The sequence below is a fragment of the Lepisosteus oculatus genome, chromosome 6 (assembly GCF_040954835.1).
Source record: "Lepisosteus oculatus isolate fLepOcu1 chromosome 6, fLepOcu1.hap2, whole genome shotgun sequence".
NCBI lineage: Eukaryota > Metazoa > Chordata > Actinopteri > Semionotiformes > Lepisosteidae > Lepisosteus > Lepisosteus oculatus.
The window spans coordinates 20,199,560-20,221,587 of record NC_090701.1 but is presented as its reverse complement, the minus strand read 5'-3'; the positions used below and the strand labels follow the sequence as shown (position 1 = coordinate 20,221,587).

Genomic DNA, 22,028 nt, shown 5'->3' with positions numbered 1-22,028 from the left:
TGTCTTATCTACTGTAGTATGTTGGCCATGCTCATTCGTGTTCATTTGCTTAAGCACTTTGGTCCAGTATTAGGAATAATTTTGTTTAGTTTCTGTTTTGTTTAGCTTTTCACATTTATTGAGGAATTAATACACATCTGAAGGATCTCTTGTTATATGCCATGTTACACTGAGCATAGATGCATACAATATACAGAAAGAAAAATTAGATGCATACAGTAGATAGACATTTATCCACAAAATAAAATAGTGTGGTATAATGTGTAGTGAATAGATTACAATGATTTTTGCTAAATTTTTCCATCAATTTATAGTTCTCGACATCCTGTACATATGCAGAAATCCATTTTATATCATTGTCAGTGTTTGCTGTAACCTAGAACAGTATTTTCCACAAAAGTGACATTTTTCAATACTTGAGCCCAGTCCTTTATATTAAAAGGCAATTACTTTTATTGTTCTGAAGCTTTTGTCCAAAGAGTTGTAAGTTTGTACCCATTTGTACAACATAACATTGTACTGAAGCACCTTACCCACAAGTACAACAACAGTGTCCCACCCAGGATCTGAATTACCCTTCATTTAAGAAATCTAAACTTCTAGCCACAGCTACACATTGAATCTTGAAACGCAACACTTAAACGTCTTGCTAATTTATAAATACATGATGGCATGTTTCTGTTTGCCAAGATTCTCATGCATCTATCCCAAGGAAACTACTACTTGGAAATGTAATCTGGGACATAGTTTGTGTACTTAACTGTCGCCTCAAATGAGAAGAAATACATATTGCAAGATGTACAGTGCTATGCAAAAGTTTTCAGGCCCTTACACATTTTCACATTTAGATACTTTAAAGACTGCAGTCAGGACACTTTGAAGTAGAAATTGATGTCATATATACAGTACACAACATGCTTCACATATTGAAAGCAAAAAACAAACATAAGTAAATATTTGATCGATATGAAATAAAAATTGATCATGACAATGACTTAAGTATTCAGATCCTCTGCTGTGGCAAACATATTTTGGTACACAAGATTACCTTAACAAGTCTTAAGACTTTTTCACAGTAATGACAGCAATTTTCTTGAATTGATCAACTATAGATGGGAAAACCTCTGCATCCCCACTGATAGCTGATGTGTGGTGAGCGTTCTGGCGCACTATGGCTGGTGGTGGAGGGGAGTCCCCATTTCCTGTAAAGCGCTTTGAGTGGAGTGTCCAGAAAAGCGCTATATAAGTGTAATCAATTATTATTATTATTATTATTATTATTATTATCCTCCTTACAGGTTGTATCTTTCTGCTTTGAACTTATAATAGATGTCAAGATCTGGAACTCTTTTTACATGTAGTTTAACCTTAAGCAGAAAAGACATAGCTGAGGGAGATATGTTTTTCTTGAGCTGTCTGACAATCTTTCCCCTGGCAGACAAGATTCAAAACAATGTCTATGGTGAGTGGGATCACTGACAAATGCGATTCATCCTTAGTATTTTGAATATCATTATTGATTAGTAAAAGACACAAATATAAAAATACCAAAAGTTGGTTAACATTCCTTTTGATTTTTCTTTTTTTTTGCCCACAAAAGGTTAAATGAAACATCTATCTGTGCAGAAGAAATATTCACAACCATCTCACATTTGCATTTTTGGCTTTTTTGTTACATTTTAGACTGGAAATACAAAAGAGAAAACCACAATCTTGCAGCATACATTAAGTATGCTGAGGCTATTAAGTATGCTTAATTAGCCAGAGGCTATTAAGCATACTTAATAGCCTCTGGCTAACAATGTTAACAGGTCTAAACAGCACAGAGTCGTGATGGACAAATAAATGTCATTCTTCTGGCTAAGCCCCGTATCAGTAGGGTTGACGGCGATCTTATTTACGTAATGAATTCTGAAAATATGGTAAGGCAGAAAACAAATGATCAAGATCATAATGAAGCTGAGGTTTTTCAGCTGAGCCCTGAACTCTTGACGCGACCGCAAATTAGTCTTGTTTGATATGATCACTTTTGTGAGAATGAATATCTGGACCAAGACCAATAGCAAGGAGACTAAGATGAAGGCAGCCACAATCACCATGTTGAATACAATGACGAATCCTCTCTTAAATTCAGCCTGAAATTGGAAACATTTGGTTTTGTTGTAGTTTTGATGTTTTCCGTACTCCACCAGCAGGGGTGGGAACAGGCTGACAAAGATGACTATCCACACCACTGCACTGGCGATGAAAGCATACAGTGGTCTGTAGAAGTCTCTCGGCTTTCTCCCAAAGAATAAAAGAAAGCGCACCACCAGGATGGCCACGTAAAAAAAGAAGGACAAGTACAAGTGGGTGTGTAGGGAGATGCTCACCAGCTTGCAGAGAATGAAGGGATGCTTCCAACTGCCAGTGGCATAATACTCCATGATTAAGGGAACAGAGAACAGAAAGCTACCGTGCACTAGGACGAGATTGATGATGGAGATAGTAGTGATTGAAAGTTTGTTCTGGCTGTTCTTCAGGAATATGGTCATGAAAAAGATGCCAATTATGCCCCCCAACAGGGTGATGCTATAGATGGTGACCAGAATGTAGGATGAAGTGTCGAAGTTCAAGGAATTGTTCTTTCCAGTGCTGTTATCCATTAGTCTGATCATCTGTAAAACAGAACCAGTAAAAGACCTATTTCACTCTGAGACACATTGTGGTTTTCTCATATTATGGGTTGCTCAAGAAGATATTAGTAAAAACCTCCCATGTTAAGACTTAAGAATGTGAAAAGGGTTACAAATAGGCAGAGGCAATTTGCTTCTTAGTAGCTAATTACTCCAAAGAGAGAAGCCAGGATATTGATTTCAGCTTGTATCAAGCTCCCACAACTCTTTGTGTAAACAAGTGCCTCTTGTTCTAAGTTTTAAAAGCTCTTCCAGTTGTATCCTCTGGTTTGAGTTTCAGTCTTCTGAAAACAGTCCAGTGGGGTGACATGCTCTTTTTTGTGGAGTTTTGTAAAGTTTGTATGGATAGCAAAATATTTTACAGTTGAAGTCTACTATTTCTGGGGTAATGCTTTCTGGTTCTGTTAATGTTAAAGTGTTACTTACTGGAATGAAAAAATGTTAGTCACCTTTGGATTTGTTATGTTTGCTCATTGATAGTAATGAGATTTGGTCTAACACATAATTAAATAATACTTTCAATCCAATTGTGTTCTTTGCTGTTTGCGTTTGTAATATCAAAAGCTGTGTTTCTTTAGTAAAATGTGTATTACCAAATTACCAGTTTTTCCTGTGCTCATAATTGTTTTGCATTATTTTGAATTAACTGTAGCAGTACCTCACAATATCCCAACAATAACCTTTAAAGAATTCAGTGGAAAACCTAATAAGATTATGCACTTATTTTAGTTTTTTTTTATTGGCTTCCTGTGAAATTCATAGTTAAATGTGTGTATGTTTCCATAGAAATACCCAAGGTGTCCACTGAAACCATGACTAGACCACTTTCACTATATACAGTATGAGATAACATACATTAACATACATTCTGCTTTGCACAAGATTGTTCCAATGTTAGCCAAAGTTCAAAAACAAATTAAAAAATATATAGTTTTAATATTTATATATATTATTTCTTTGTTAGAATTCAAGTCAACAAAAAATAACTTTTTTACAAGCGCATTAGAAAGAATCAATTACCGGTATTTTTATTACAACAAAATATAATAAGAAGTAACAAAGCTATTCTATAAAATTTTCCAACAGTTATGTATTTCTAGGTAGAAAATCTTACTGCTTATGCATGGATCTTTAATATCAACTGTAAGACGTACAATAACATTATTGTGTTTAAAGTTATTGTAATGTTAAGATACTAGTTTGTAATCCATGCAGGGCCATTTGAGAAGACGTTTAAAGACGTTTGTGTCCTACTGTACACAAAGGAGACAGTCTTCTCTTTGTAAACATTTGTAAACCGGTGAGAATACAACGTCAGAATCCTTTATCATCACCTCTGTAAGCATAAGATAAGGTTGACATTTTGTCGATTAAATTTGTGTGTAAATTTGGAAGCATAGGATGGAATCTCCATCAGTTCCTTTCAGCCTTGGTTTTTCTACTTTTTTCTTTCAAGGAATTTGTGAGGCATTATCATTTTTTCAGAGCTTACATGCAGAACAGGGGGATAGTACAGTAGTTTAAAAAAAACAAATGCAGAAGCAGCAGCCTATCATGGAGCTATTTGTGTTTTGTTCTGCCTGCAGGACTACATACTGTAGTATGTATTTTTGATTACATGAAAATATCACAATAACCCATGATTTGTAGTCAGAAATTATATTTAGATGCCCTTCTCACAACTTCATCTTTAAAAATGTTTTCTCCCAGGTTCACAGAATTATCCTAACTTTTCTTGACAAACTAGACTGTAATGTTATCCTTTATTATTCTGAATAAGTGAAGGGCATGCTTCACTTATACACTTACTTTTATATTGGTGGTGCTGTTTGATTTCACTCTGAATTATTTTTAATCACCTTTTGGGTTTGCGTTTGAAATAGGTTCTGATTTATAATAGGAATTGGACTTTGAGAGGTAAAATAAGAAATGGACCATTGGGAACAACCTAGAAATTAAAAAAAGTTATCTTTAGCTAAATGTATTCTTCCCTCTGTAATCTCTCCAAATCACAAAATGAACATTATCTGAACAGTAAAAAGATATAAAATAAAATTTGGCTTCAGTGTGTTTTTGCTTACCGGAATAATTCATATATTTCCTTCCGTGTTTTTCAGCCTTCCTCAGATGTATTTGTTGTCTTGCTGAAAAAAAAAATGAATGACCATGTCTATAATTCCTCCACCAACACACAATCACAGACAACCTTTCCAATTTACTGGTCAGGATCTGTACTACATAATGGGTTTTGGGAAAGAGAAGAAGTTATCAGATAGATATCTTGAACTGCATATCATCAACTTAAATGCATATGGGAAATTTACCTATTTCACAAATACCCAGCTCATAGATTTTTGAAATTGGAAATAATACTGCACCACAAAGATGAGCTCTGAGTGGTATATTATTCTAATTAGTCAATATGACAAACTGTATCACTTCTCTGTTTCTTAATCTAATTGGACTGATTCTTATATGTGTAGTCCATCAGGTGTTAATGAACCGACTGGGATTCTTTGAACACATTGTCAGTAAAGGTGATTTTCTGGCCAGTCAGTTAAATCAAATTCAGTCATTTAGTACAGCTGAAGACATTTCTCTTACCACTCCATTATAATATTCATTATGTTACAGAAAGCATCTGGGTAACCATCCCTCAAATGGGAAAGAGGTGGGCATGCAGACTTTCAAAAATGTCCAGAGCTGTCTTATGTTATATATTTAGCAATTCTGGAAGAGATGCCAAAGATTCACTGCTTTTCTTATCTTTGGGCTTTTTATTTAAAAGTATAAAGATAATATAATGGTTTTAATACTTCATATACTAAAAGAAATGGCCTTTATTAGGTTAATTGATCCCATTTGATTGCAGAGATATTGGCGGGCAAGAAAGTATTCTTTACACCTTGTACAAAAAGAGAGGTCCTAAACTACAGACACAATGACATCTCTTTGTGCCTTTTCAGGCAATCTGACCATTCTAATCAGCCTTGGATAAAATAGCTAAATATTTCTCAGTAGTCTGCAGGAACAAAAGACAGCGAATTACCCAAAATATGATATACTGTAATACATGTACAAAAAAACACATTTGATTTTTAATGTGTGCTGCACAGTGGTTAGCATTGCTGTCATACAGCACTGGGACCCTGGGTTCAATTCTGACCCTGGGCTGCCATCTGTACAGAGCTTGCATGTTCTCCCTGTTGGCACCGGGCTGTTAACAAACCCTGTGCAGGTCTCGAGGCACAATCTGAAAGCCAAGGTATCCAAGACAGCAGTCAAAGAAGACAGTGGTCAGTAATTCCAACCGAGGTCAAATCCAGTTAGTCAGAATGAAGTCAGGCAAACACATCCTAGAGGGGCGAGACGAGAGAGGTAGCGAGAAGTCCAAAGCCAAAGAATGGTAGGTGAGGAGATCCAGACAATGTAGAGAGGGTTTCAGGAAAGGATGGCAAGGCAAGCTCAGGAGGCAGATGAAATCCTAATACCAAGCACCAGTAGCAGTGAGTAGAGGGTTTAAATAGTTGCGAAATAGTTTGGAAAGGATATGAAATGAAGATTGAATCATTTGGAGTTAATTGGTGCCGGCTGTGCTCGTAACCCCTGTGTGCACATGAGTTACCTCTGGATGGTCTGGTTTCTTCCCACAGTCCAAAGACATCCTGGTAGGTTAATTGGCCCCTGAGAAAATTGGCCCTGGTATTAGGATGTGTGTTCCAGGATGTGTGTTTGTGTGCCCGACCTGGGATGGGCTGATAGCTCATCCAGGGTGTATTTCTGTGTATCCATGTTTCTTGCAGTAGAGTCCTGAACTGGATAAATGGGGTTAGAAAATGGATGGGTGGATGATCTTTAGTTTTCCATTGAGTCATTATGTAAAACATAGGAAAGAATAAAAAGTGTTCCAAGTCCACAGGCCTTTACACCACTTAACTTAAAATCCCCATGCCCTAATTCCTGTATAAAAAAAGTTAAGTTGTTCCTGCTGCTTTTGTTTCTACACATAACATGAGCAACAGAGGCAGATGACAAGACATGCGTATTGTTTTCTTAGTCAGTGTGCAAAATTCTAATATGCAGTTTGAGTGCAGAGTTACATACAGTTGTTGCGTACGCTGCACAAGGATAAGAGAAGGCTGGTTCCGCACTGAAAGAAGGAGCCTTTTTCTACTGTGAGGGAGAATGAGGGAGCGAGCAGGGATATGAGCCCAAGAAGGAGTTTGTAAGCAGTATAAGGACCGAGAATGTAAGTATGGGAAATGGAGGTGAGAGATAGAAAGACAGAAGAGATCAAAATCTGAGAGGTGAATTCTAGGTAAAGTCTGAAAGTTTAAAATCTGTAAATGAATGGAGCAATTTAGAAAGAAAAAACATTCATCACTGATATGTGAGAAAATGTGTGAACTTAGTTTAAGGATAGGTTTTTTGGTCTGGTGTTTCTCTAGTAAGAGTTCTGGAATCGAAGACAAGAAAGGTAAAATGGAACTATTAGCTTGGAGAGATTTTTGATGCTCAATGATATGACGTGTTGTCTGAAACATTTGGCCAGAGTTCTTGTTTAAATTTAAATTGATAATTCCCTATTATACCTGTTTCGGCAACTATTACAGTTTCTGCTTACAATATACCACAAAGCATCCATCTGATATTTAAACTATCCATCCATCAATTTTTCAACTATTTTATCCAATTAATTTCAAGGTTGCTGGGGAGACGGAGTCTATCCCAGAAAGCAACGGGCGCAAGGCAGGATACACCCTGGACAGGACACCACTCCATCACAAGGAAGACATGCAGAAACACACAGACTCACACCTGGGCCTATTTTCCTGAAAGCCAATTAACCTATCAGTATATCTTTAGACTGTGGGAGGAAACTGTAGCACCCAGCAAAACCCATCACAGGAAGAACATACAACCTTCACACAGATAGCACCCCAGGAATTAAACCCCGGGCCCAGCCAGGCAGCCATGCTAACCATTGTGTCACTGTTCAGCCCAATATTAAACTAATAATATCTAAATAACTAAACAAATAAAAAACGAATATCCTGAAATGTCCAAAGAGTCTATACTTAAAATGTACCACACAGCATACTTCTGATGGTTAAATTATAGCTATTAAACAGGCTTTAACTGACATTCTGTGATTCAAATTCTAACTTCCTGTTTGTGTTTTGTCTTTTAATGTCATTTAATGATCATCTTTGAATCCTATGCTTCTGATCATTACATTATAAATTATTGTATTGTGGTCTCATATTGTGCAGTGTCATTTACCAGCAAAGACCACTAATTTGCCTCAGCAAAGTATCTTAAGAGCACAGTAGCAACATCCATCTGCTGTTTCCTGGTACAAACTTGGAGTTGTTATTTTTGTGTAAGAACAAGACAAAGATAAATAAAACGGAATAAAAGCTCACCTTAGTAGTTATGTTATCCAATGAGTGTTACAAGGAGGATAAAAAACCAAGAGAATTGTGGAGACCAGTCTGTCCTTCTCAGTGGATGAACTCAACAACAGAAAGGAGGAAGTGTGTTGGTTTACATATTCTCATTTTAGATACCGCTTCAATAATGAGGTAGACAGGGGTGGAGCTGATAACTCCTGTGGAACTCACAAAAGCCACAGTAAAAAGATGTTCAAACCTTTTTTAGCACAGGTTCACTTAGTTTTGGTTATGGTTTCATTAATATAATCATATAATATAAAGTGCAAGAGGGACGTTCAGCAGGATTCAATAAAGCACACTGCCGTCCTAAGGAGGTTTTACTGCAACAGTTTTACTGTAACAGACAAACAAAAATTAATCAAATATATTCTTCATGACTTTATTATTAGCATGAGCATAACTGCCTCAGCAGTGAGTATGACCACTTGTATAGCTCAGGCTTTTCCAACATGCAATAAGAACAGTTTAAACCAGACAAAGCCCCAATAACAGCTTAACAATACATCTTTTTTTAGCATTACTCCAAGTTGCAAAAACACCCTGTTGTCAGTGAAGAAAATTTGCAAAACAATCATTCCATCTTTTACTTGCTTGCGGAAATGCCCATCATTGCTCCTTTGCACTCTTATTGCATTGCAGTTTTGAGGCCTACAGACCACAGGTGGCAATACATGCTAGACATGTTAATAAAGAACTCTTTACAAAAGCACGGACAATTCAGAAGAATGGACAATTCAGTCAGTATTCATAATGAATTTGTAGGTTAATCTTAGAAACATCTGATCAACATTTTTTCCCCAGCAGGATTTTGTTGGAAATGTTGTCAGCTTTGGTTTCCTCTATTGTCCACAGCAGTGCCATACTTGTTGCAGTACTACATTGAATTATTTAGTAACTGAATATGGATGTTCAAAAAACAAAAATAATTAATGCAAATAACCGGGTCGAACTGCATCAAGCTGAAAATGCTTTATAATAATAATAATAATAACTTACACTTAAAGCGCTTTATAGGTAATGGGGACTCCTCTCCACCACCACCAATGTGCACCCCCACCTGGATGATGCGATGGCAGCCAAAGTGCGCCAGAACGCTCCCCACAGATCAGCTATCAGTGGGGAGGAGAGCAGAGTAATGAAGCCAATTCATTGATGTTGATTATTAGGAGGCCATAATTGGGAAATGCCAATTGGAAATTTGGCCAGGACGTTGGGGTTACACCCCTACTCTTTTCGAGAAAGGCCCTGGGATTTTTAATGACCACAGAGAGACAGGACCTCGGTTTTACATGTCATCCGCAGGACAGCGCCTTTTTACAGTACAGTGTCCCCATCACTATACTGGGGCATAAGGACCCACATGGACCGCAGGGTGAGTGCCTCCTGCTGGCCCCACTAACACCTCTTCCAGCAGCAACCTTTGTTTTTCCCAGGAAGTCTCTCTTCCAGGTACTGATCAGGCTCACACCTGCTTAGCTTCAGTGGGTTGCCAGTTGTGAGTTGCAGAGTGATATGGCTGCTGGTATAAGCAATACACTGGCATAAACTGGCATAAGCTGGCTTTCAAGCAGTTTACCCATTTCTTGATAGAATCAGAGTAGGAACCTCTTAGCTGCTGCGTGAGCACATACTGTTTGACTTCATGATCGCTTGCCACTTAAATGTGATCACAACCACTTTAAGCTAACAGCTATACTACCCTGCACTTGCAACTGCTAACCCACTGAAGCTAAGCAGATGTGACCATGGTCAGTCCCTGGATGAGAGACCTCCTGGAAAAAACTAGGTATGCTGCTGGAAGAGGTGTTAGTGGGGTTAGTAGGGGGCAGTCATCCAGTGGTCTGTGTGGTTCCTAATGTCCCAGTATATTAATGGAGACATTATTTTATTCCTAATAAACCCCAACAAAGAATTATCTTCATCACTCTGTTCTTCTCCCCACTGATAGCTGATGTATGGTGTGTTTTCTGGCACACTTCGGCTGTCATTACATCTTCCAAGTGGGTGCTAAACTTTGGTGGTAGTGGAGAGGAGTCCCCATTACCTGAAAACTGTTTTGAGAGGAGTATCCAGAAAAGCCCTATGAACGTTTATTGAATTATTATTATCATGATTGTTGTTATTATTATTTGCAATTCCTTATCTCAGAGACCATCTCTCAGGGTTTCCAGGAAAGGTGTAATATAGTGGGACAGTCCTGCCTGTGGAGAGAATGCAGTTGCAGTTTGTTTGGAGTGCGGATGGGCACCCAGTCACCAGTCCTCGCTTTTTTTTCTGGAGATTGGACTCATGGTCACCAGAACCGCACCCTGTGATGTGCATGAGAACCAGCTGAAACCAGCTGTTCTGATTAACCTGTGTAGAAAACAGCAGTAGGATGTCAAGAGAGGTGTTCTGCTGCAGCAGGGCAATAACAGACCACTTTGTATTTCGCAAAGGAACAAGTAATAGGTTTATTCCATGCTGAAAAAAAGAAGAAAGAGAACACAACGTTTCGGCCGTGGAGCCTTCTTCAGGTGTGAGAGAGACAGGGCAGTAGGCAAAGGTAAAGTAGCGGGAGAACAAAGGTTGGGAGGGAGGAGGAGTGAGAGGCGGGAGCAGGGGACAGAAACAGAGGCCAATCAAGAGGTGTGAAGTCAGAATGGGTGTAGAGAGGTGTGAAATGAAACTTCCAATGAATGGAGAAAATTTAAAAGAACAGTCGTCTGTCTCTTTCTTCTTTTTTTCAGCATGGAATAAACCTATTACTTGTTCCTTTGCAGCCTACGCATGTTGACGCAGCTACCCACCTGAACTACTACCACTTTGTATTTCTGTGTCTTCTGATACTTTGAACATTCTGTACTTAAAGTTTACGGCAGTCCAGATCTCTCTTAACCCAACTTTCACCACTTCAGTAGCCTTAAACATACTCTCTGAAGCTAGGAATTTGGCAGTGATCACAAGATCCAACAGCTGGTGCCCATGTGGCAGAATGAAAATTCTTCAACCAGGAAAACATCCAGACACTTGTGTGTCATTGGAAAGAATGTGTTGAGAAACTAACAGAAATGTGTATTCCAGTCCATCACACACTTATTTACAAGTTGCCTTTACCTTTTGAAACTTTCTCATATTTTGTTTAAAATTTTTGTTCTAACTAGTTGTTCCAAAACTAACAAAATAAAATTATCTTTTTATAGCATTATGATTATGATTATTATTATTATTATGATTATTATTATTATTATTATTATTATTATTATTAAATTCTACAATGCAAAAAGGTTGTATTATTTTATACCCCTATTTTAAAATAAACCTAGAATAGACCAAGTGGGTTAAGTGGGATCAAAGTGTCTACCAGGTAGCTGAATGAATGAATATATGATCAGAAATAGCTGGTCAGCTTACTGAAGATTTTGCTGGGCACTTTGCAAGCACATCAGCTCTAATATCATATTTGCAAAGAGTACTAGATTCTGACTTCCAATCTCAGTTTCTAATTTTCCTGTTTTAATAGTCATACAGTTCTCAGTGTAACTCTGCTCCTTAGATTTATAACCTCTCACAAAACTGTTTTGCTCACTATTCATAAATATAGCATTTCGTTTTTTATTTTTATCAACCCAGCTAACTAAATTCATTAGCAATGTGATGTCTTGTAAAGGCCTATGCATGTTTGCACAGCTATCTGTCATCACAAACATGGGACCTGGGAATAGAAAATAACAAATATGTTTGTACATATGCTGGATGCTGCGCATTGGTGGTGGTGGTGGAGGGGATCCCCATTACCTGTAAAGCGCTTTGAGTGGAGTGTCCAGAAAAGCGCTATATAAGTGTAAGCAATTATTATTATTATTATTATTATTATTATTATTATTATTATTATTATTAGTAGTAGTAGTAGTAGTAGTAGTAGTAGTAGTAGTAGTAGTATTAAATATGCTAATACTTATTATGTTGAGATCATGAGAGATTGTGTTAATTTGTCACACTTTTCGTCAACTTTTTTTTATTGTACTCTTAATCTGAAGATAATATTTATCTGGAACAATTCATGTAATGTGTCATGTAATGTATATCAGCAAGAGACACGCGAAATTTTCCATGTGAACGTGCAGTAAACTAAATCAAGTGGTTTTTGTTATAAATCATCCAAGCCACATGGGGCGATGCACGTTTCTGCGTCCTTGTATGGGGCATTACATAGTCTTTTTTGAGGGGTTAAAGGTGACTTGTGAACTCAAATTTTAAAGATGGCGAAGAAAAAGCGTGGAGCGGTGGGTGCTTCTTCGGCGAAAGTGAGGACTAGAAAGGTTTCAGAGAAGGAAATGCTGAATTTGGTAGCCGAGTCAAGTGGTGACGAGGACGAAGAAGCTCCAGAAGAAGTAACCTTTGAAGCAGCCAAAGCCGTCGCTGAGCAGAGAGTGAGAAATGCTATCGAGAGTGTCAGGAGGTGCTATTATTATATGATACATTTTTGGTCAACACATTAAATTTGACATTTGCCCGTCTAAATTAACGTTTAACCTTAGCAGAGACAGAACGTGATTTTTTTTTTAAAATTTAAATGTGTGTGTGTTTTAAAGAGTGAATTAAAATTTACAACGCTACCCAGACGAGTTGTACAAAATAGGATTGTAGACTGTGTTCAAAAGGAAAGATAATAATATTGAAACAAATGCGTACAGCAGTGTATGTAGATATAAAATAAGTCATTAACTGTAGTGGACTAATTATGAAGTCGTCTACGGTCTAGCTTGATTGTTGTGGGACGATATATTGAAGTACGGAAAATGTGGGAAGAGATCCTGCATATTTGCCACATTTGCTTTGCAGATCGCTATTTCATGTCGGTTAACGCTGCTTTAAATTTCATTTAAAGAGACAAGGAGAAGCTGAAACAAAAGCGAAGGGAGAGACAGGAGCTCTTTAAGGAACAGAAGGTACAGTGTATTTTGACAGGGGGTTTTTCAATATTCCTGAATTTTTTTAGTGATGCTTTCCCATCTTAAACTTGGGGATTTGAAGCCACAATGAGCCGATTGTTGATACACAGTATTAAAAAAATGTGAATCTGAGAAGTTTAAGGATTGATGCCAGTATTTATAAGAATTTCCACTGCTATCTGTGTACAGTTTCAGTACATTCTAAAAAACAAATTTTATTTTTTTCGTTTCAAGTTCTGACCAATATATAGCAGCACAGTAGTGCAAAGCTTATTTAAAATGTTGTCCATAACAACTAATTTGTTGATAAATTTATTATAATTGGGTTTTGACAATCAGGTTTTCATTGCAACATTTACACACACACACATATATATATATACAAAAGTAGTGGGATACAGTATTAACTATATTCCATTCCCAGAATCCAGGTAATTGAGAAAGAAAGGTACTTTGTTGATGCAAAATTATGGGTTTTAACTGTTTACATACTTATTCTCTTCACAACCTTGTTAAATTAGGTTACTTTGTGGGAGAGGGAACTTAATTTTAATTTGAATTCAAATGTTAATTAAAGTTATATCAGGGATGTTTAACAGAAACACAAAATTATTAGGTGCTGCAGTTCTCCATGGATGTGTTGTGGTGGGATGGACATCCCTAAACATTATATCAGACCCACCCAAACTATCAAGTCTTTGGCTATGATGTTTTATTATACGTATGTTGAGGTAATTGTTGGTGACTCCTTATGTTTAAACCCCCTGATAGAAAAGAAAACTTCTTCCTGAAGATGTGCTAGAAGAAATTGAATCCTCTGTCCCTGGGTGAGAAAATATTCCCATTGTACATTCATAGACCAACACTTAAGTAAGCTGATAACAACCATCATTTCATAAACTATATATATGCTATATATATACATATGCAAATATACAAATCTTGTCTGCCTCTAAATGATAGCAGCAAATATAAATGTAACAGTATTTTTGCATATATACTGCTGTATACAGTATGTAAATGTTCATGAACCTCACATGAAAAGAATTGCAACAAGCTATGCAATTCAGTATCGTACAGTAATCCTTACAGAAAACTGTCTGGTGTTACTGAAAATCAAATGACAAGTCTGTTTGGCTCCTGAGTGTTCTCTCTTGTTTTTTTTTGAGGAGCCAGTTACCAAACTGATTCAGCAGCAGTTAGCTTTTCTTTTTATCTTTTCTAGTCAATGAAATACTGAATAAACCTTATCCAATTCATTTTATTCCCCGCCTACAATATAAACCTTTTTTCCTTACCCTTTAGAAAGCCCAAGACATCAGAAGTGCAAGGTATGTTAAGTGTCACTTGCTTCCTCTACATCTGTTTATGTGTGAGTTCATATCTCAAGTGGATGAAACAGATTTGTTTAATTCTAGTGTGCCATAAAAATAGGAAACACTTTTTAATTTCATGGTTCAGTATAAATACTGCCACTGCCAGAGTATTTTTACTAACTGGCCAAAATATGAGGAGCCCCCAGAATACCCAGAAATGTCTCGGTGGCAGAACATGTGGTTGAGTCGAGATTTGCATTCCTTCTCATCCAAAAGAGGGACTTTAATTCCTTTGAAATCTTGAGGAACTGGTGAAATACACAAGTCAGTCCCAAGCACAACTACCTATTCCCATTATCAGTTGAAAGCAGCCCTTATACATATCTCAAAACCTTGTGACTTTACTGCTGTATTCCTGTCTTGCATGATGTTTCTGCCTGAAGAGGTCCAATATGTTTTTCGGTGGAGTTCCTAATCATGGCCAGTAGAAAATCTAATATTTTGAGTTTCAAAAGGCAATAGTCACACACGTTCCTCTACTGTCTGTCTGAGAGCTGTTCTGCTGAAGCTCTGCACATTAACTTTGATTTCACAGCAATTAAGCTCTAACGCAGGGGCGATTGACTTTTGTTCTTCCAGATATATTGTACAAGTGAAGCTTTACTGGCATTTAACCCTTTAACATGGGGGAGAACTTAAAGTATGATAGGGCATTCAAGTGTGGAACGGAAATGAAAGTACCAAAAACAATAAGAGGTATCTCTGTAATCTGCGTTTCTCTTTACATCCCATGGAATGAACTCCATTAATTTCATGTTCCTAGAGCATGACGAAAGTGGAGAGGAAGGTGAGGAGGACATCGGCCCAGAGGATGGAGAGAGCGGGCAGTTTGAGGAAGAGGACACAGAGGTGGAGCAAAATGAGCAATGCAGGTAATAAAATCACCATGCGCTTGTATTACAAACTGTAAAAGAAACAGAAAAAAATCATTTTTCCCTTGCACGGGTGCTACAGAAATGGTATTATTCTAAAACAATGTTTATGTATGTTTAAGGAAGAGTAAAGCATGTCTAACATACAATCCATGTTACAATTTAGAGGCTTATAACTGGAAGAATGCTTTTCAACCATTATCCTGTTAGTAACTGTAAATGTCTTTTTGACACCTCAGAATGAAACAAAACTACAAAGTCCAGAGGGTTAAGGATCATTCTCTGGCAAAAGCACAGCAAACAAGTGCCTGTGATTTCATCACATCCCGGCTGTATGGCTCAGGAAGCAACAGAACCACAAGTAAGTTGGACTTTTTCTCTGCATCAGTGCTTTTCCTTCCTCTGCACAAAAGTACGAGTTCCACTCAATCAAGTGCAGGGAGGAAGCCATACTACATTGTAGCAACACATCCTGGTGGGAGGCCCCATGTTTGGGTTGACAGCCTTAAAAATTACATGGATGCGATGTCAAGAACATGTTAATAGGATGTTCTTACTTTTTTTGCTCTCAGGTGTTTAAAACGGATCCCTTGCTGTTCCTTTAACTTATCTTGTGGTAACTTTTTAACGTTGACACACATCTGTTGATTTAAGAAACAATTTTAGTTTCTTATTACAATAGCGATTGATTCGTAATCTGAATGCATTTGACAAATGACTGTGTTCCCTGAACCTTTTTAAGATCCATTTCAGTCCTGTTATATAATTTAGCTCCTTATTTTGCTTTAACTTATGCTTTTGCATTTTGCACTTGTCATAATAGCTTAATTAGCATAAACGAGTCTGGTACAGGGTATGTTAAGGTAACACAAGAAGTATTTAACTTCTTAATAATTTGCAGGCAAGTCCTAAACCTTTCTGGTGAGGAGTAGCTTTTTTCATGATTTGGATTTGAAACCACTGGGCTATGTGATTTAACATCAGATAGCTAATTAATCTAGAAACTCTAATCATGTTGCTGAGACCAACCTGCTTGTTTTGTACTCTTTTAGCAAACCAGCTCCTTTCTCTCCAAAATAAGACTGCGAAGAACAAAAGGGCAGCTGTGCAGTTCATCGACAAGCAGTGGGGTAAGCTAATAAATATGGAGTACTGTTGCAGGACTGGCATACAGAAATCATCTTTACTTGGTGTTTGTGCATGTAATTCTTCAGCTGGTTCATGCAGAAGTATACAAAACATCTAATCTGATGTATGCAGTGAGTCTTCTCACAGGGAGGGGGGAACACTTAACACAGGCTAATGACAAAGTTGAGCATTAGTTGTGAGATTGAAAGCTTCCTAACTTACCTTCATAGCCTTTAGGTTTAAAATGAACCACTTTGCTATTCATAGTACAGAAATGAATGTTATTAGGATACACATAATTGCACTGCCACTGCAAATTCAGCTGTCCAAAGGGTAAAAATGTTTGGGCGTGAATGGAATTGTGGTGAGCTTTTGTAGAAGAATGTGCAGACTGCACCTTTACAGAGGTTAGTACTTTTTTAACACTTTTGAAAATGTGGGATGAAAAAAACAAGCCAGTATTCAAGTTTCAATTACAGTATCAAAGCACTGCAGGTGTGACTGTTTCCTACATATTCTAATGTTTTAGATGAATGTTAAATGCAATAAAGTAAGAGTAATACAAACGACTGTAAGACAAGTCATAGTTTTATGTAACTCTTTTGAAAACCTTGATGTCTTGATTTTTCCTGAATATCTGCATTGTGAAAGTGTGTACCCCTTGATGCTCTTAAAAGCAATCTTAAATTTTGTGGTTTACACTGCAGAGGCAGTCCTGTTGTCACTTGCAGGAACAGAAGAAAGAGCTCAAGTGTCTCATCTTGTCTTTTGTAGATTCCAAGGAGAAAGGGAAAGCAGAATTGTTTAAAAAGAGGTGGATTCACAAGCAGAGAGCAGAGGCCAACTGAGTAAAGACAAAGTTGCACTGAAGAGCTATTCCCACTTTTTATATCCTGATCTGCTGAAGAACTGTGGGTTGAACAGACTTTTCACTAACTCTGCCAAGATCTGCTGCTCACTTGAAGCCTTGACTTGAGGATCTATGGGAATTCTCGGTACCTGAAAAGGGTCAACCGATTTCTTTTAAAGCTTTCTTTTCAAGTAAGGTTGTTAAAATGATGAGTTTTTTTTAATGCAACTGTGAAAGCAGTGTATACATACAATATTTAATTCAGGAGTGAGCACTGTGAGAATTTTACATGAGGATTCCACATATGACAGTTCAATACATAAATTAAAAATTACAAAATATTTTTTTTACCCATCAACCAAAAGGCAACAAAGTTAGAATTAACATTTAGCAGGCTTTTTTGATTGCATCACAGAGCATGGGTTTTTTTAAAGAGTTTTGGTTATGGTGACTAAAAAACTATTGTGATTGCAATGAAAACATTTTTTAGCTATGCATTTTACATTTGTGAATATCAGATTAGTATTAATACAATATGCATTGTATTCATCTGCTCTTTCATATTGGAACAAAACTAACTTTGTAGAAGTATATGCTCACAGCAAAGCATCTCACCTGATTCCACAAAGAATTTGATGAGCTTAATAGGGTTGCAGACTTATTAAATCAAACACAGGTTTGAACATTATGCTTAGATGAATAATGCCTTACTTAAATCACACTTTCCTGGACACCCTATTCACAGCGCTTCATTCAGTGGGGACTCTCGATCACCACCAAGGTATAGCACCACATGGATGGAATGAATGATGAGAGAACAGCTTTAGCCTGCCAGTACACTCACTCATCAGCTATCAGGAGAATAGTTTAGTAATGAAGCCAATTTAAGTTAGAGTGTATAACACTTCATTGCATGGTTGCAAATTGTTTAACATTAGAAAAATGATTCACAGCCTTGAAAACTAAAAGCAGATGGACACTGTGATATTAAACTAACTGCCTCATGTTTCCCATAACCAATAAATGTGTGATTTACATTAAACATAACTCAGGGTTAGTGTACTTTAGCCCAGGAAAATTATGGAATTTTGGTTATATCCAGAATAAAAGATATTGAATGGAATCGTTTAAGAAGAAGGTTATGAATTACATTCTTGTAGCACATAAGAACAGGCAAAACCTTGTGCATTGTTTTATCACTTTCATTATCAATAATGAAAAGTATGGAAAATATGATTTTGCAGCCCATGCATTTTCAAGATGTTACATCTGGAAATTGCTTTGTACTCTACACACCAAAACCCATTATGACAGCACTGGTACAACATTATGATTAATGAATCCAAACCTTGAAAAAATAAAGAAGTTTCCCTTATTTCAAATCCTATCTGGGTGCCTTTAATTCAGGTTGCTGTAGCAGGGCTCCCTGTAATTATTTTAACCTGGGGTAATAACAGATGTACTGTAGTAATTCATCAAAATGAGTGCAAAATGGCACAGGAGAGCATGCTCAATACTGTTAATACAGATTCCAATAGATAGGGTTAATATTTTATTATTTTTATGGGATGGGGGCTGGGTCTACATTCCAGTATCCTACATTTGTTTTAAATGCACTTTCTAAAGCTTGTCATTTGAAGTGCAGATATAAGAACAACTTGATCTGAAATACCCCAGCCTTAAACATCAGCTTTAATCTAAATGGCATGCAGTTCGAAAGGTGTTGCGATAAATGCACCACTCAGATCTGTCAATATTCAAACCCATAGTAAATGAGACAGTAAACACCTAGCCAGTGACATGGGCTGAAAAGAGTATTCAAAAGCTTTATTACAAAACATTGAAGTTTCTTTTTTTAATTCCATGCTGTAAAATAGAGTCCTGCAGAACTAGGCTGAGACTGTCAATGAGCAGCTCTAGCCTATTTTAAAACTCAAGCTTATAAGATCCAAGAATCTGTGAACATTAAAAGGCTCACTGCAGTTTTTCTTTTTTAAAAACGGGGTTCTTAACACATGCGACTATTAAATCCACTGACGAGGTCAAGTCAGGCCATGTGAAGGTCCCTTTAAAGTAATACTTCTAAACCAGATTCAAACTACAAACTCTGGTGGCTGAACTTCATGGTGTCCCAACTACAGCATGTTTTAGAATGATGAGAGGCACCGAGGTCCTGGAGTGTGCTGAATATCCATTGTTATGTTGCAAGACAACAAATATAATGGTTAAATATAACTTATATAACCAGGTACAGACAATGTGGTCAGGATTAATTGTCAGAAAAGTCTAAAAATATCATTTCTGAATGTTTTAAGGGTGTCATTGAAAGCCCTAGGAAAACTTTCCCTTCTCCTTTCCTGGGGATAACACGAAATAAGCCTCAGAGCTAGAGGTAGCTGTTGACTTGCCTTAAGTGTGGGTCATCGGACAGTACAACATCTTTCCTCAAAGGAGTCTTGCCCCACATTACAGGCACCCAGTAGTAATCCAGCCAAACTCCTAACTTCCTGAGATAAAGAAAAAGCATCCACACATTAGATTCTGCTTTTCACCAACAGAATACAATGTAAAATGTGCTAAAAAGTCTTTCTGCATATAAAGCGAGCAGAAGAGATGTCAAATTTGGGGAAATAAGGCCTTTTTTAATAACTAATTATGAAAATGAATCGTGTGCCATACCAAAACAGAAGAAAAAAATATAGAAGACGTGCAAACAAGGTATGGTAACATCTCTGCAGGAAGGCTGTTTAATAAAATGGGACAGTTGTGTATGGTAATTACAGATTCATCTGTGGAAGTAAATTTTAATAGCTGGTTAATTGTTTGATACACTTTCTTTATTGCAAGTAGAAGTAGTCGTTCAAGCATTTTTAAAAATGCAGAGGACGTACAAAGTTTAAGACATTTTCTTCCTAAATATTTGGTTTTTTTATTGTAAATGTCATTACCACACAGTGTTGTTGACAATACTGTTAACTTTTTACAAGGGTGAGTGTACAATGGAATGGTCTGCCAAGATCCGAGTCGGGTGGAAAAATCAAAAGGAGAAATGTCAAAAACAAATCTACTGGGTGCTGGACAGGTCAGGGAAGTCTTCAGCAGTGATGAACGATCGCATTCAGCTCCTGAGTTATTCAAGGTACGAGGACAAGCTTTGAAAAGAGTACAAAGTTAAAAACAAAAAATCTAAAGCCACATTTCAAACCTGTACCAGGTGTTTGTGCTGTTTGGGAGGTGCAGAAACAGGAGAAAAAAAAGTCCTAAATCAATCAGTGCTACCTCCCTATACAGGCTTGCATTACACTGAATATTGATTCAAATTTTCCCCACAAAAGACTGCGTCTTCCTATAATAAAATTTTTTTTTTGGTTTTCTTATTTTTGGTAGCTAAATATTTTAAACTTTTCTTGTTAATATAATTCAATTAAGTTCTTAAATATATATTTATATATATACACATACGCATATGCCGTATTTAACGTATATATGCATATGGTCATATAAAACAATTGTTCTTGGAACACCACGTGACTAATAGGGATGTGATTTTAAGGGGGCAGTGAGCCCTTTAATGCTCACCTGCCAGTTCTCACACGGAGAACAAACGTTCATATGCAAGTTAGGCAAATGATATTAATAGGAATAGTAACAATATTTGTAATTTGCACCATGCCTTGTAAACTAGGAAACAGAAGTGACAATCAGAACCTGTCCCCAGTAGGTAAGTAATTAAAAAACAAAAACAAAAAACAAAACAAGGGCATCTCAATAGCGAGACGTCTTGTTGGTTTCAATGTCCCTAAGGTTGAATCACACGTGTCGATGGAGCGTGCCTGTGACGTCTTCCAGGTTGCATAGCTAGTGCAGATAGTCTTCCACTGAGGCGAAAGCACAGGAGCCACTCCCAGAGCGCGCCATCAGGGCCAGACACTGAGTGGCCTGGCCGATCGCCTGAGCCAGAGGAGGCTGCTTGGGAAGATTGTGAGTCTCTGGAAAAGATGGAGCATAGAGACAAGTGGCAGGATTAGGGAAAACTTGTGAGATGTGGGCATTTATTCATACAGCCAACTGGATGCACCTTCTGATATGTCCATCTAACCCTCTAATCTTTCAAATGTCATGGAGTACAGCAAGTTAATTTTCTCTCAATACAGTCTGATATTACATGGTCCTCGTATTAGATATAATATGGTACCTCAGTGTCTGCATGATCACTGTCTGGTTCATCAACAAACCAAAGGAAAAACTGTTCATTGTCCACAGACAGTTGAGGACCCTCCAACACCAGAATTATTCAGGAATCTTTATCAAATAAAAATCCTGATTGAATACATACTGAGCTGTATTTATTTCAAGTTTACATAAAACACCATCCTCCACTGATGATTACTGATGAAGCAATATGTCCGCCATAATATCCAGTTTAAACCCAGCAGGGCCTGATGCACAAGGTAATATTTATACTGCAGACACTACCATGACATTCTGGGCCTACTCATTTATAATAAGTTTCTTTACATTAAACTTTGTGGTCTCCAGTAAACTCAAGTGGTGTATTTGACATGCTATATTCCACAAAGCACGAGAGGTTTAGCTTGGCACATATACATTAAGAAATGCAAGAAAATGCTGAAAAGTGATTAGCCACATTAAAAAAAATAGCTATTAACTGCATTGGCTGCTGGCAGGTTGAATTTCTATGCTGCAATATGCCATAATTAGAACAGGTCACATACA

General features: G+C 37.2%; 3 protein-coding genes across 5 annotated transcripts in view; 1 reads left to right on the top strand and 2 right to left on the bottom strand.

Annotated features, from left to right (window-relative positions):
- Positions 1-106: 106 nt before the first annotated feature.
- On the bottom strand, positions 107-19,783 carry gpr141c (G protein-coupled receptor 141c). 3 transcript variants are annotated; one of them, XM_015354427.2, is made up of 4 exons: positions 19,700-19,783; positions 15,871-15,954; positions 4,757-4,819; positions 107-2,657 (listed from the first exon to the last, which is right to left on the bottom strand). In XM_015354427.2, exon 4 carries the CDS (start codon positions 2,655-2,657, stop codon positions 1,782-1,784), a length of 876 nt encoding a protein of 291 aa, XP_015209913.1. In that variant the 5' UTR covers positions 4,757-4,819; positions 15,871-15,954; positions 19,700-19,783; the 3' UTR covers positions 107-1,781. The 3 variants fall into 3 exon arrangements, with proteins under 3 accessions (XP_015209913.1, XP_006634435.2, XP_015209914.1); XM_006634372.3 differs by lacking the exons at positions 15,871-15,954; positions 19,700-19,783 and adding an exon at positions 8,102-9,053; XM_015354428.2 differs by lacking the exons at positions 15,871-15,954; positions 19,700-19,783 and adding an exon at positions 8,102-9,053 and having other exon boundaries at positions 4,757-4,815.
- nol7 (nucleolar protein 7) lies at positions 12,338-18,673 on the top strand. Its single transcript, XM_006634373.3, has 8 exons — positions 12,338-12,572; positions 13,002-13,062; positions 13,837-13,892; positions 14,371-14,396; positions 15,205-15,313; positions 15,553-15,674; positions 16,366-16,443; positions 17,216-18,673. Exons 1-8 carry the CDS (start codon positions 12,373-12,375, stop codon positions 17,287-17,289), a joined length of 726 nt encoding a protein of 241 aa, XP_006634436.2. The 5' UTR covers positions 12,338-12,372; the 3' UTR covers positions 17,290-18,673.
- The window catches only part of ranbp9 (RAN binding protein 9), a 40,468-nt gene continuing 37,543 nt past the window's right edge, over positions 19,104-22,028 (bottom strand). Inside the window, exon 14 of the mRNA XM_006634320.3 lies at positions 19,104-21,280. Coding sequence (XP_006634383.1) covers positions 21,150-21,280 — 131 coding nt within the window. The 3' untranslated portion in view covers positions 19,104-21,149. The remainder of the gene's footprint in view (positions 21,281-22,028) is intronic.